Source organism: Oncorhynchus masou, chromosome 30 (assembly GCF_036934945.1).
Source record: "Oncorhynchus masou masou isolate Uvic2021 chromosome 30, UVic_Omas_1.1, whole genome shotgun sequence".
NCBI classification, from domain to species: Eukaryota; Metazoa; Chordata; class Actinopteri; order Salmoniformes; family Salmonidae; genus Oncorhynchus; species Oncorhynchus masou.
In genome coordinates, this window is record NC_088241.1 from 39,188,882 (window position 1) to 39,205,379 (window position 16,498).

Here is a 16,498-nt window from a genome sequence, read left to right on the forward strand (position 1 = left end):
GAATGTAAAATGTGGCGCTGTACAAAGTGACAGTTGGGAGTAGGCTACAGTACTGGGCTATTTTCAATTCCCCGACAGGGAGGAACGAGTAGGCTGTCCTTGTAAATAAGAATTTGTTCTTAACTTCTTGACGCTACCATCCCTTAAGCGGGATAATTGTCATCAGCAACTGCTGAATAGCATAGCGCAACAGTCAAATAATATTACTAAATGATATTCATATTCATGAAATCACAAGTGCAATATTGCAAAACACAGTGTAGCCTTTTGTTAAACCACCTGTCGTCTCAGATTTAGAAATTATGCTTTACAGCGAAAGCAATCCAAGCGTTTGTGTAGGTTTATCGATAGCATAACATTATGTACACTAAGCATTAAGTAGCTAGGTCATGAAAATCAGAAACGCAATCAAATTAATTGTTTACCTTTGATGATCTTCAGATGTTTTCACTCACGAGACTCCCAGTTACACAACAAATGTTCCTTTTGTTCCATAAAGATTTATTTTTTATATCCAAATACCTCCGTTTGTTTGTTGCGTTATGTTCAGAAATCCACAGGAAAGAGTGGTCACGACAACGCAGAATACAATTCCAAATAGTCCATAATGTCCACAGAAAAATGTCAAACGTTTTTTATAATCAATCCTCAGGTTGTTTTTAAAATACTGTATATAATCAATAATAAATCAACTGCAAATGTCTTTCACAGTAGGAGAGGGAAAAACAATAGCTTCCAAATTCTGTTGCGCGAGCAAAACTCATGTGACCACGTGACGCGATGTTATCGTTCTGGCTCATTTTTCAAAATAAAAGCCTGAAACAATGTCTGAAGACTTGACACCTTGAGGAAGCGATAGGAAAAGCAATCTGGTTGATATCCCTTTAAATGGAGTAATGGGAGGCTATGGAACATGGAGTTTTCAAAATAGAAGCCACTTCCTGGCAATATCAGTTCTGTTATCTGACTTCCCAAGTTAAATAAAGGTTACACTAAGAGCATAACATTTCTACACCCTAATTGTATAACCGTAGTCTAACCAATACCCAAACAGAGATGAAGTGAAAATAAACATCTCATTGATTTATCAAGTCAAGTCCCCATGCTTGTCTAAGAGCAGAGCGAAACGGTGCTAAAATAGTTGTAGGCCTTTGCTGCAAATCCTATTGCTTCTTACTTCAGTATGCTCTTTAAATAAAACCTACACCACTTTTAACAGGACATTGATCAACGCTAGTGAGACTCATGTCGCCTACGGTATATCGTAAAATATTACGTGACTCTCCGATGATAATTACATATAGAGGATTGGAGGATTCTAAGTTAAAACCAAAAGCCGCCTCATGGGTCTCTCGGTGGCAGCTGGCACGGATATCGAACCTGCATCTGTAGCAACGCATTTTGCACTGCGGGAGCCCCCATCCAAAACCAATTTTTTATTTTATTTATTAAAGACAATCAGAAAGAATGTTGGTACTTATTCATTTTGATCCAAAGCCATGAATGAGTGAGTCACTCAGCTTTATGTCGGTACCGGGCTATATGACTGTGCCATCAACTTGATAATATATAACGACATTTTGGAGATTTTTTCGTTTTCAAAAAACGAAATAAAAGTGTGATCTGAATGAAGACCAAAGTAAATGGTGTGAAGGCCAAAACATGTATTTCTGTTTTTAGAAGGGGAGAAACACTGGGCCAATTGTGTGCCGCCGATAAAGGCCAAAATACACTGCTCAAAAAAAATGAAGGGAACACTAAAATAACACATCCTAGATCTGAATGAATGAAATATTCTTATTAAATACTTTTTTCTTTACATAGTTGAATGTGCTGACAACACATTCACACACAAATTATCAATGGATATCAAATTTATCAACCCATGGAGGTCTGGATTTGGAGTCACACTCAAAATTAAAGTGGAAAACCACACTATAGGCTGATCCAACTTTGATGTAATGTCCTTAAAACAAGTCAAAATGAGGCTCAGTAGTGTGTGTGTGGCCTCTACGTGCCTGTATGACCTCCCTACAACGCCTGGGCATGCACCTGATGAGGTGGCGGTTGGTCTCCAGAGGGATCTCCTCCCAGACCTGGACTAAAGCATCCGCCAACTCCTGGACAGTCTGTGGTGCAACGTGGCGTTGGTGGATGGAGCGAGACATGATGTCCCAGATGTGCTCAGGCCTGGGGAAAGGGCGGGCCAGTCCATAGCATCAATGCCTTCCTCTTGCAGGAACTGCTGACACACTCCAGCCACATGAGGCATAGCATTGTCTTGCATGAGGAGGAACCCAGGGCCAACCGCACCAGCATATGGTCTCACAAGGGGTCTGAGGACCTCATCTCGGTACCTAATGGCAGTCAGGCTACCTCTGGCGAGCTATAGCAGAACAGCATAACAGTCCGGACGGGCCTTGCTTTGCCTGGTGAGCAGTTGGTCAAGTTCTGTTATCAGAAGAGGAATGGAAATGTCAGGGTGAACCAACAACCTGATGAACCCGTACTGTATGTTGACTCTGCCTGTCGGAGGTGGAGTTCCAGAGCTCACAGGTGTGCCTGGCATAGATTGTGACTCCCATCTCGTTCCTCGCCCTCTTCAATGCGCTATTCTCAGCCTGTCTCTCCGCCAATGCCGCCTGGCTCTGGGCCAATGCATTAGCTGTCGCCCTTTCTCTGCCGTCTTATAATGTTTCTCTTTCTGCTGGTCTGACTTCAATGTCTCAATCTCTGTGTTCAAATTTTGAATCTGATCCATGTGCACCTTCATCAGATGAGCAGAATGGTAGTCCTGAGCCCCCATCGATTACAGTGGCCAATGATAGGAACTAATCTGTATTAAAAGGGACTCCAACACACATGCTGCGTACACATTTTAAGAATCTAGCAAAACTAACCGCTTTCTTGGCAACCATGCGTGTTTTTTTGGTATGGCCCGTTGTCCAGCATTTTGTCCACTGATCTCCAAGGGTGGTTGTCGGCATGTTTGTATAATCTATTTTTTTTAACCTTTATTTAATTATCTATTTTATTACAGAGTGTGCCTACACATTGATAGGCTATATAAAGAGGTTTTGAAAGAAAATGCACTGAAACCAAAATACCTTTAGTTTTGGTGATCCTCTCAGGCTCATTTTCAAGTCCTCTTGTGGTTACTGTCCTAACTTTGGAACGGGTAACACCATAGAAAGAAGCTGGCTTAATGAAAACGATGTCCATTTTGCGATGTCGCAATGTAATTTTTTTGCAGGTAGGGGGATGTTCCCACCTACAGTAGCTGGGCTATAAAGAGTCTATTGTCCTGCTTATCGGGCTGCAAGTGTTTGAAATCTTGTTTTCAAAATGTCACCATCTGGCCATCACTACTGTAATTAAAAACACAGCATCTTGTTTAGATCTTGTTTACATTCTTTATTGTATCCACAATGTCACAAATCATTTGTATCTACCTTTCCAATTCCTTTTAGAGTTTGGGATTTACAAATGTGTGCTTTTCATGTCATTTTTTGTTAAATCCATTTCGGCTTAAGTATGACTTTTGACTGACGCCTTTAGTGAGATGTCTAATGCTTGAATATTTAACCATATCTGCCCTCCGAATTCATATCTAAGGGGCATTTTTCACGGCATTATTAGATACATTGTTTTAGTTTGAACGTGCAGACTGGCACTAAGAACAGCGGGACTGTTTCCCTGTTTCCCTAGTTAGCGCCATTATTAATGCAATGCCACTTAACCTCTTTGGGCTGCAATCCCGTTAAAGGGATGAGATGACAACAGCCAGTGAAAGTGCAGGGCGCCAAATTCAAAACAAATCTCATAATTCAAATTCCTCAAACATATATGTATCTTATACTGTTTTAAAGGTAATCTTGTTACCACCACAGTGTCCGATTTCAAATATGCTTTTCAGTGAAAGCCCCACAAACGATTATGTTAGGTCAACAGCAAGCCACAGAAAAACACAGGCCATTTTTTTCCAGCCAAAGAGAGCAGTCACAAAAAGCACAGCCAGACCACTGACTCAAACAGCTCCCATCCGGCTCCACATCACAGTAGAAGCTTCATTCAAGGTTCTACAGACTGTTGACATCTAGTGTAAGCCGTAGGAAGTGCAAGCAGATCCATATCCTACTGAGTTTTCAATAGGTGATGAGTTGAAAATTGACCAACCTCAGATTTCTCACTTCCTGGTTGGATTTCTTCTCAGGTTTTTGCCTTCCATATGAGTTCTATTATACTAACAGACATAATTCAAACAGTTTTAGAAACTTCAGAGTGTTTTCTATCCAATACTAATAATACTATGCATATATTACCAACTATGACTGAGGAGCAGGCTGTTTACTCTGGGCACCTCTTGTGCACCTTTCATCCAAGCTACTCAATACTGCCCCTGCAGCCATAAGAAGTTAGTGTTGCTCCCTGCTACCCAGTGGGGTCCACCCCTCCCTCCTCCCTTCTCCATGGGCTCGGTCCGTCTTCTGTGCACGGCTCTGCGGCCCATCCCCTGCCCTCGTGCCTTGAACGCCCACCAGTGTTTCGGTGGAAACAGCTGGAGAACTGCAAGGCAATCCCAATGTGCGCCACTCGGGAGCCATGCTGCCTGCTTATAACAGGGTTATATATATCTGTGAGAATATCCAAGGGGCTTTTTTTAATATAACTTATATAAAGATTTTGTTTTCAAATAACATAAAATGAGCAAGAAAAAGGCCATTCTTGAACATGGGGTGAGACATTGTTACTAATTTGTAAATAAAGCCAATTTGTTATTTATTTCTGTTTTTAGAGGGAGAGAAACCAAAAACCTATAGTCATCTCATGGGTCTCCCAGTCAAGGACCGCATGAGTATTGAACCAGCATCTGTAACAACACAGCTTGCACTGCTATGCAGTATCTTAGACCGTTGCTCCACTCAGGCGTTGTACAACATGACTGGTCCGGAGAGTACTACAGTAAGAGCAAAATAATCCAATCTAAATAAAATAATTAAAATCTTAGTGTAACAACAGTTTTTAGTAAGTAATACTGAAGTTGTGCACAATTATCTGTTTCTATTTAGGTTTATGTCGCCCATTCATTGTCAGAGACACAGTAGAACCCAAAAGCATAATCAGTGCTTTAACTCCCCCTTGTGCTGGTCTGGAGCAATGAAGTGGGGACGCAGGGTACCATACTAAACCACAAATGACCTCTTAAGTCCTGCAGCATAATTGCAAAACTTTTAGTGGAGCAACCACTGTACATGATTCCATATGTATTATTTCATAGTTTTGATATCTTTACTATTATTCTACAATGTAGAAAATAGTAAAAATAATGAAAAACCCTTGAATAAATAGGTGTTCTAATATTTTTGACCGGTAATGTATACCTAGCGAATGCAATGTCCCTAAGCCAAGCGGTTGCTGTTTTGCTATGACCTAGTACGGTTTGGCCCTGCACTTAGTTCCATGAGTGAGCTTAAGCATCATCACCAATCTCTGACGCCAGGGCCATTTTTATTCTATAACACATTTGCATTGTGTGCTATAGATTTGTGAAAGTTTGAGGCTGAATGAATACACTTGAGAAGAATGAATAAACTTGATTCAAACATGTACAGGCCATATTTCAGGTCGCTATTGGATTTTCACCCCTGATATTTGTCATATTGTGTTGATTTGGTCTGTCTGAGACCTGTGGTTCCTGTGTAAATGTCTCATATACGATAGACTGAGACCCAATAAACACCTCTCTCTCCTCTCTGCCTTCATGTCTCTTACTTCATTTTTTTTCTCTCTTTTCAGAATCAATCACAACGAGCGGCTAGAGTTTCTCGGCGACGCCGTCGTGGAGTTTCTCACCAGGTGAGATTTACGTCCGTCAGCTCCCTCGCTCTTTTTCTCTTTGACGGACGCCTCCGCTAATCGAACATGGCGACAACTCCCCTCTTCTCCCCCCTCTCCTCCTCTTTATTCTAGTCTGTGATTTCCCCCTAATTGGGTATTCGGTTGTAATTTCACCGTAGCTCTTTTCATAGGGCCTGCTGAAATTCTCCATGACAACTAGCAGTTAGCTATGAGAATGTTGCGTGTGTGTTATTGACTGAGTCACTCCCAGGTGAGAGGAGAACGCTGTGGTCCAGGCACCACTCAGCTTGCACTGCCACACCACTAATGACATGGTGCTATTATTACTACATTGACTTTGTCGCTGCAACTCTACCTAGATACCTCGGCTGTGTCCCAACTGGAACCATAAACCCAAAGCTGTCATCAAGGCAAAGGGTGACTACTTTGAAGAATCTCAAATCTCAAATATATTTTGATTTGTTTAACACTTTTTTTGGTTACTATATGATTCCATATGTGTTATTTCATAGTTGTGATGTCTTCACTATTGTTTTACAATGTAGAAAATAGTAAAAATAAAGAAAAACCCTTGAATGAGTAGGTGTGTCCAAACTTTTGACTGCTACTGTGAATATATACAGTATGTATATGTTGCTACTATATAGCAATACTACTGCTGACTGCTGGATTGGACATTTTAAGAAATCGACTATCAGGAGCTGGGGATATATAGAATATTGAAGTGTTAGAGTAAGCTGGCTGATTTGAGATGATAGATTTTGAGATCTTTCATGGTCATTTAATGCTTCATCTATTCACCACAGGCGTACCTACCTACAGTCCCTTTCAAATTGTCAAGGCTTAACACTTCTTACCAAGGTCTTTTTTTAAGTTCGATCCCTCCTCTCTTCTCCTTCACCTCCCTCCGTCCTTGTCCTCCTCTTATTGTCAGGATTTATCACAAACAACCACATACTGTAAGCTCTCATACCTGTGCTGCCCAGTAGACAATTCACTCTAGAAAAACTGTTGCATTTAAATACACTGGAGCACTGATAGACTTTCATTGTTAACCTAGATGCTGATTTTTATTTATTTATTTTTATCATGGCTAGAAAACTAAATATTGAAAGTATAATATTTTATTTGTCACATGTGTCGTAAACTACAGGTTTAGATTAACAGTGAAATGCTTACTTACGGGTCCTTTTCCAACAGTGCTTTATTGTACATTTAAAGGTCAATACACTGCATTTCAAACAGTCAGCAATAATCTAATGAATTCAGGGCCTGTGGAATTATAACTAAGCTAAATATTAGCCTTCTACAACCATAAGGCCCACTAATAATTGTATTATTTTATGTAAATTGTTTAACCAGCTTTTTGTGTTGTTGCAATAATCACTGATCGGGATTTCAAGTCTGTCTATGAAAATGCCCTTTTTGTTGCAAATGTAACAAGAACCATTCACAATGCACATCCACTAATAATGACCAACTTCTTATAGCAGACTTTATAGAAAATGAACTAGGGTCTCAAACAATATCTCGAGCACAAGCCCAAGTGCTAGTGAGTAGCCAGCTAAACATTCTATTTCAAGTCTAGCCAATTTGGATCTATTTGCTTGCTAACAATGTAGAACCGTTGAACTGTTACGAATACACTCTCCTTTCCATCTCCCAACTATTTTTAACAGCCTGCTCAGTTTGTTCAGATATTGAAATCAATTGGCCTACCTTATAAGAAAATAGTTATTTCTCAGAATGAGAACAGGTTGCTAATTCCTTATATAAATGTCTTTTTTTGCTCATTGTACATTTATGAAACACAAACTGGACAGCTGGCACATAAATAAGTCTGTGACCAAAATGTCACACGTGACAAACTGAGCATGAATTTTCCGCAATTATGTTTATTGGTACTCTCATGAGACAACCTTTCTGATGATATAATTTTTATGTTTTCACCTATTACAGTAAAATAGTGTCTAAGCGTTTCGCTGTCCATGTGACCGATGACCGATTCTTCTGTTGGAACAAACCTAAAATGCAAATAGCAAGTTTAAACTGCTTGTCCGAGAGGAAGAAGTTATCTTTTGTCTTTGTTAGTGGCAGATGGAGGGGCTTGGTGTCTGCAAGTGGGAATGTACACAGTGGAGAGGAGACGAGACCAAAAAGACAAAACGTTCCTAAAAATGAAATTCTGTGATACAGGTTCTGCGATACAGGCATCTGAAACATGCCGTTAATTCGATATATCGCCCAGCCCGAACTGTGACCTATGGTCAGCCACCTTGAATAATAACAAGTCTTTGGTTGCCTGCACACAGCTGGGGATCTGTGTCCCATCGTTGGCCATGTCGGATCTAATGGGTCTCTGGTTGGTTGTCTGCACACAGCTGGGGATCTGTGAGATTGTGACACATCGTCAGCCATCTTGGATCTAACGACTGTTTATGTTTCCTGTCGCCACAGTGTTCATCTGTACTACCTGTTCCCCAGTCTGGAGGAAGGAGGGCTCGCCACCTACAGAACGGCCATTGTACAAAACCAGCACCTGGCCATGCTAGCAAAGGTGAGACTTTTTAGGGACAGTTTCCAGGAAAATTATTTAACACTAGTCCTGGACTAAGAAGTGTATTCAATGGAGATTCTCCATTGAACGTATGTTTAAATCCTGGACTAGGCTTAGTCTGTGTCTGGGAAACCGGCCCATAGTGCAATACTTTTGAACAGGGCCAATGGGGATCTGGTCAAGTAGTTCACTATGTATGGCAAAATTCCCCAACTGGCAGCCCACTGTTAATTTTATTTCTCTTAAGTTTTCATTTTTTATTTTATTTTTGGACACAAAGACTATAAAAACACATTTGCAAATCAGCTCCAAGTGATTTTAAATTAGGACATTTGTCCCAAAGTATTCCCATGCATAATAGAGAGAGATATGTGATCGTCTACAAATATCAGCAAGGTTTGAAATGATTGCTTTAGACATTTCTGTTGGAGCTGGTTGTTGCACATTTTTCTTGCTACAACTTATGTTAATTGGCCATGTTTGAGTGCATCAAAACCGTGATGTGTCATGGGTAAATTGTGACCGACTGACTGATCTACGAATAATATTGAGTAGTTATTTATGATGCAAGATTATGTGTAGATCATCTTAAAAATAAAAGTTTTGTAGGGGATAGGGTGCCATTTCAAACACAGCCTAAGACGGTTCTACTCTAAAGGCCACAGAGTGTGGATATGAGCAGCAATAAGAGAGTGTTCACCACAACGATGGATAGAAACCTGTTTTTATTGTTTCTGCCTCTCCTTTATAACTTTCTTGTAAGAGTACACAAGGGAGAGAAGTAATTCTGTCTCCCTCTCCATCTCTGTCTCTCTTTTTCTCTCTCACGTCTCTCTTCTGTCTGTAATTAGAGTTAAAAGGTTGTTGTTCTTCAGGTCTAGTATTAGTGTTGCAGGTTCCCTAGGGACCATTCCCAACTTCCCCCATTCTGAGATGCCACTCTCCTGAAGCAGCAGCATATTACCAAGCTCACACACACACACAAAACACACACACCTCTCGGCCCCTCTCCTGTGGCAACAGCGTATTGCCAAAAACACTGCAAACACCCCTGCCTACCATACTACTGGCACTGTTGTTGGAGAAAGAACACTAAACATCCCATGATGTGGAGAAAAGCAATTAAATCTTTAATCTTTCATGTTGCTCCCCCCTGAATACCAAGATGCAGCTGCCTGCATTCATGTTAACGCTATCGCTGGGTGCATGAATCCCAAGTGGCACCCAATACCCCTATGTAGTGCACTACTTTTGACCAGAGCCCTATGGGTCCTGGTAAAAAGTAGTGCACTACTTAGGGCAATAGGGTGCTGTTTGGGACGTAGAGGCACTTTGGCTCATTTCAATTTGCCATTTACGGGAAAGTGAGTGTGATACAATATGCAACGGTTGCCAAGTTGTGTCCCAGTTCTTCTTAAGCCAGCGAAACATCTACTCCTTCTCTGCACAAGAACACTTGTAATTATCTCTTGAAAATATTTTTCAGAAAGCAACAGGCGTAGGCCGACACTTCACTTGTAAAACTTGAAAGTCGAACAGCAAGTTCCCTGTAACTTAGTGAGGCCAAGTATTTAAATAACAATTTTTCACTTCAAAATGTAACTATCACGTTTATCTTTCTAATTAATGAATTGTCTGAAGTTGTTGATGCGTAGTCATGTATTTTAATTTGGTAAAGTAGCTACATTGCTATTACTGCAAACAATACTTCATATCAACTGGAAAATAAGACTGCACAAATTGTTAATATAGAAACAAATGCACAGGTCACTTATTTGAGAAGATTGATAATATTTGAGATGAAAACAAACAAATATGACTCACAAATGGCACCCTATTCCCTATATAGTGCACTACTTTTGGCCAGGGCCCACACAGTGAGAGCTTACAGATCAGAGCACAGCTGTCTTCCTCTCTCCTACAGACTACAGACCTTTTACTGTAGTTGAGTGTCATGCAGAACAGAACAGTATAGAGTCACTTGGACTGGCAAAATCTGAACCTTTTCAACCCCAAAAAATCACCACCTGGCCGGTCGCTGTATCAGGTAAACATAGAAGTGGCCAATGTGTAGTTGTCATAGTCAAAATACCATCAGGAGAAACCGTTATCATATAACAGCGGAAGTGTTATATTAAGATAAGTACTAGCTTCAGGCTAGCGGGCTTTCGGACCACGCTAGTAGAAAATGTGCCAAGCTGGACCAATAGGCCAGTGAACGGTTGCTTTTCCTAGTATTGCATGGCACAGATTGTGACTGTATGTGTTGGTATGTTTCATGCTTTGCCAGAAACTGGAGTTGGATCGCTTCATGCTGTATGCCCACGGCCCAGACCTCTGTCGGGAGTCAGACCTGAGACATGCCATGGCCAACTGCTTTGAAGCACTCATAGGTGAGTGTACCGATGTGTGTGACTGTCTATCTCTGTCTCTTTCTGTATGTCTTTTTTAGCTATGTACCGTAGCTACACTGAACAAAAATATGAACTTAACTTGCAACAATTTCTGCTGAGTATTTATAGAAGGAAATCAGTCAATTGAAATCTTTTCATTAGGCCTTAATCTATGGACTTCACATGACTGAAAATACAGATATGCCACTGTTGGTCACATATCTTTAGAAAAAGGTAGAGGTGTGGATCTGAAAACCAGTCAGTATCTGGTATGACAACTATTTGACTCACCTCCTTCGCATAGAGTTGATCAGGCTGTTGATTGTGGAATGTTGCCCCACTCCTCTTCAATGGCTGTGTGAAGTTGCTGGATATTGGTTGGAACTGGAACACGCTGTCGTAGATGTCGATCAAGAGCATCCCGAACATGCTCAATGGGTGACATGTCTGGTGAGTATGCAGGCCATGGAAGAACTGGGACATTTTCAGCTTCCAGGAATTATGTACATATTTTTGCGACATGGGGCCATACATTATCATGCTGAAACATGAGGTTATGGCGACGGATGAATGTCACGACAATGAGCCTCAGGATCTCGTCACAGTATTTATGCGCGTTTCAAATTGCCATTGATAAAATGTAATTCTGTTCATTGTCCGTAGCTTATGCCTGCCCCATACCACAACCCCACCGCCACCATGGGGACTCTGTTCACAATATTGACCACAGCAAACAGCTCGTCCAAACGTCATCATACACGCCATCTGCCCGGTACAGTTGAAACCGGGATTCATCTGTGAAGAGCAAACTTGTCCAGCGTGCCAGTGGCCATCGAAGGTGAACATTTGCCTACTGAAGCGTGTTACAATGCCAAACTGCAGTCAGGTCAAGACCCTGGTGAGGACTATGAGCACACAGATGAGGAATATTTCCCTGTAATAAAACCCTTTTATGAGGAAAACAAATTCCGATTGGCTGGGCCTGGCTCCTTCCTCTTTCTTACTCTTTTCGTGTCTTTCTTTTACTGTCTGCAATCTCACTGTAATAAGTAGTGAATAAACATGTCTGATGCCACAGACAGACTGGGGACCCAGTGAGAGAGTGCCTGGCTGTCAGAGAGGCTGAGGAGCCTCCAGTCATGGTTTTGGATCACTAACTCAAAATAGGCCCCTCATGTCGAGACGTACGCTTGCGAGTGAGCAAGCGCACACAAGCACTTGCGTTGAAATTGCTTGTCTTGATGTGCCTATTCTTTTGTGGCACTTCTGTCATCTCAACTTCTGTTTTTGGCTCTAAGGGTTCCTGAATACCCCTTTTACCCCCCCTGTCTTGTCTGTCTAACGCTCTCTCTCTTTTTTCTTTCTCTGTGACAAACCCAGAGTGGAGTAGATGTCATTTCATCCTGTTATCTGTTTCACGGGAAACATGTATATAACACACAGCAGCTCCCACTGTAACATACTCTCACACTTTTTCACTCAAGCACACACACACACACACACACACACACACACACACACACACACACACACACACACACACACACACACGCACAAGCAAACATCCCAGAGAACAAGTTTATTTTCTTCTTTAGTTGCTTCATTTTGGAACGTATCATTTTTAGACATCACTGATCCTTTCCCGTGCCCTTTAGTATTATTCACAGAGAAATTTAGATATTTTTTCGCAAATCTTTAATTTGTCCTTTTTATAAGAAGAAATATGTAATCTGACATGCATCTACGTCTATCTTTGAAGAGCGTAGCGAGGAGCGGATGGCTTTAAGGGGTTGTTGGATGTGTTTAGTGACCCTTGTTTTATTTGTTTATGTGCCGCCGTGACCCTTGAACCCTGGCTATGCAGCAAGTAGTCGGAAGCAGCAGATAACCACCTACTTTGCATGGGCAGACTGACTCTCCTGTCTCGCTGTGGCACACACAGACACAGTGTCTATTTCTGCTAACCTTGAGGCAGGGCCACTCTGTGCCAGGGAGTGAGAGAGGGAGAGGAATGAAAGAATGGCGGGAGGGAAGGAGAGGGTGAGGGGTGGAAAGGTGGAATCTGCAATGCAAATAGACGCCCGCAACCCAGCATTATTCAAAATGTTAAATGGATAATATAGCTTTTTTTTTTTTAATCTCTCGTCGTTAACTTCCGTTCTCATTTGAGCTCTTGTGGCCCTGTTCGCATTTACATTCTCTTTCTCACTTTACCTCTTGTCATGGAAACAAAATACTTTCTCCCTCAGCCTAGTCGGTGGAGCTGCAGCACATCTTCCCTCCTCCCTTTCCCCCACCCCCTTCCATCCTGTAGAAACGGTTCCAAAAAGGAAAGAATTGAAAAGAAGAAAGGAGCTCCGTTCTGTTTTATGGCCCTAATTTCCTTGTACAGTTGATCTGTGGATTATAGTGTGTCAGCATCTGCCAGGAAACGCTGCGGTGCAGATGATGGATCATTGTGAGGCCCTCTCTTCTCTCTCGTCTCTAAGCTCTTCCTATTAAAAGAGAGGAGGGGAAAAGGATTATCTTGCAGTGGTCTGAATATCAGATTTACACAATGTAGAGACTGTGTATTCACTGAGTGAGAACAGCTCCATTGTTAATTGCTGCGGATGGTGGCAGTGGAGGGATAGTTCTCTGTGCTGCTCTTCTTTCTCAATCTTTCTCTCACCCTCTCTCCCCCTCAACCCCATTTAGTTTGGAATAGTTAAGATGTTTGATGTCGAAATGTAATCAGCAGGCTCTGTGCGGCGACGGCGGTGGCAGAGTTTCATTTATATTTTAGTTTGGTTTATTTTGTCGTTAATGTGCCTCTGCTTTTTGTGCCCGTTGGGTGGCCAGGCTGGAGCAAAATGGAACGGAGAGGGAGAAAAACTGCTTTATTTGTATTTGATGGATTTGAGCCAATGCTTATTTGAATAATTCATTTTAAGTTATTAATGTGACTGTCAGACACTGATATTTGGAGCCCGAGACCCTGTTTATTGGTCATTGAAAGGGCCTCTGTGTATACATTTTTTTCCCCTAAAGATAACTGTAGCATACATCAGTAAAGGAGGTGGTCCTGTGTGGCTCAGTCGGTAGAGCATAGTTCTTGCAACACCAATGTTTGTGGGTTTGATTCCCGCTGGGGCCACCTTACATAAAAATGTATGCACACTCTCAAAGTCGCTTTGTGTAATAAAGTCTGCTAAATAGCATATATTATGTATTTTATATAGTCACTCTGGATAGGAGCCACTGCTCAATTACTAATGTAAATGTAGCAGCAGCCTTCCCCTAAACCTGACACACGAGAACATGCATATTACAGTTGTTAATAACATGTATGGCCCTGGTTTGCGTACCAAATGTCACCCTATTCCCTTTATAGTGAACGACTTTTGAACAGAGCCCTATGAGTACTATAAGGGATATAGGGGGTCATTTGGGAAGCATCCTAGGTCTACAGTGCCTTCAGAAAGTATTTAAGCCCCTTGACTTTTTTTCTAAATGTTGTTGTGTTATTACTGTTGTAAACACCTTTGGCAGTGATTTACAGCGGTGTCTTTTTGAGTAAGTCTCAGAGCTTTTCACACCTGGATTGTACTTGTTTTTGTTTTGTTTTACACATCTACCAATCGGTGCCCTTTGAGGCTATCTGAAAACTTAAGGTTACTTCCGTAACCCCGGTTCTCCAATATTATGAGTGTGATCTCACCTGTGGGGTTCTCGTACCGCCTTTTCTCTTGGAAGCACCAATGGAAAACGTCTGTTGGAGACGGGCAGAGTGGTGAATGAGGTGCGACCCACATTTCCATAAAAGGAGCCACTCTCCCGCCCTCTGGTCATCCTCATGCTTGCTTCTCGTCTTCACGCTCTTGCCAACAGGGAAATGTGGTGAGATATCTCACTCATAATATCAGACAACTGGGGTAATGCAAGTAAACTTAAGTTTATTCGTTTTGATATCTCATATGTGGGGACATGGCCAACTCCCGTTTCGCTAAACACGCCAGGGGAGTCCAATATAGCGACCCTCAGAGGTCCCCTAACTAAGGGAGTGTGTTTCAAGGATGTGCAGAAAATAACCCATTGGGAAAACCTCATGAAGTGAGTGACAGACCAATACATGGCTAAAATCTCAGTATAATGAGACCTGTCCCAAAAACAGTGCCCAGGAGGTGAAGTCCTCTATAGGATATTGTAATTTATTTTATATAACTAGGCAAGTCAGTTAAGAACAAATTCTTAATAACAGTGACGGTCTACCGGGGAACAGTGGATTAGCTGCCGTGTTCAGGGGCAGAACGACAGATTTTTACCTTGTCAGCTCTGGGATTCAGCAACCTTTTGGTTATTGGCGCAACGCTCTAACCACTAGGCTACCTGCCGCCTTGTGAAATCACCCTTGCCTTTTATACATCATTTCTTGCCTTCGTAAAGTATTCAGACCCCTTGACTTTTTCCCAGTTTGTTACGTTACAGCCTTATTCTAAAATTTATTAAATCGTTTTTTTCCTCATCAATCTACACACAATACCACATAATGACAAGCAAAAATAGGTTTGTAGAAATTTGTGCCAATTTATTACAAATAAAAACGGAAATTTTAAATTTACGTAAGTATTCAGACCCTTTCCTCATACTTTGTTGAAGCACCTTTGGCAGCGATTACAGCATCAAGTCTTCTTGGATATGACGCTACAAGCTTGGCACACCTGCATTTGGGAAGTTTCTTCTATTTTTTTCTGCAGATCCTCTCTCCTTCAGGTTGGATGGGGAGAGTCACTGCACAGCCATAATCGGGGTTCAACTCCGGGCTCTGACTGGGCCTCTCAAGGACATTCAGAGACCTGTCCTGAAGCCACTCCTGCGTTGTCTTGACTGTATGCTTAGTCCCGAGGTCCTGAGTGCTTTGGAGCAGGTTTTAATCAAGGATCTCTCTCTGTACTTTGCGCCTTTCATCTTTGCCTCGATCCTGACTAGTTTCCCAGTCCATTCTGCTGAAAAACATACCCACAACATGATGCTGCCACCATGCTTCACCGTAAGGATGGTGCCAGGTCTCCTCCCGACGTGACGCTTGCCGAAGAGTTCAACCTTGGTTTCGTCAGACCAGAGAATCTTGTTTCTCATGGTCTGAGAGTCTTTCGGTGCTTTCTGGCAAACCCCAAGTGGGCGGTCGTGCCTTTTACTGAGGAGTGGCTTCCGTCTGGCCACTCTACCATAAAGGCCTAACTGGTGGAGTGCTGCAGAGATTGTTGTCCTTCTCAAAGGTTCTCCCATCTCCACAGAGGAACTCTAGAGCTCTGTCAAATTGACCATTGGGTTCTTGGTCGCCTCCCTGATCAAGGCCCTTCTCCCCCTATTGCTCAGTTTGGCCGGGCGGCCAGCTCTAGGAAGAGTCTTGGTGGTTCCAAACTTCTTTCATTTAAGAATGATGGAGGCCACTGTGTTGCAGACATTTTTTGGTACCATTGCACTGAAGATAGGAAACACTGTCACCACCGATAAATCCACTATAATTGAGAATTTCAATAAGCATTTTTCTACGGCTGGCCATGCTTTCCACCTGGCTACCCCTACCCCGGTCAACAGCACTGCACCCCCCACGGCAACTCGCCCAAGCCTTCCCCATTTCTCCTCCCAAATCCAGTCAGATGATGTTCTGAAAGAGCTGCAAAATCTGGACCCCTACAAATCAGCC

The 16,498-nt window shown here is 42.1% G+C and overlaps 1 protein-coding gene across 1 annotated transcript in view; it reads left to right on the plus strand.

The window, feature by feature from the left end:
- LOC135522617 (ribonuclease 3-like) overlaps window positions 1–16,498 on the plus strand; it is a 149,657-nt gene that overhangs the window by 33,982 nt on the left and 99,177 nt on the right. Inside the window, 3 exon segments of the mRNA XM_064949054.1 lie at window positions 5,797–5,856; window positions 8,317–8,416; window positions 10,707–10,809. Coding sequence (XP_064805126.1) covers window positions 5,797–5,856; window positions 8,317–8,416; window positions 10,707–10,809 — 263 coding nt within the window.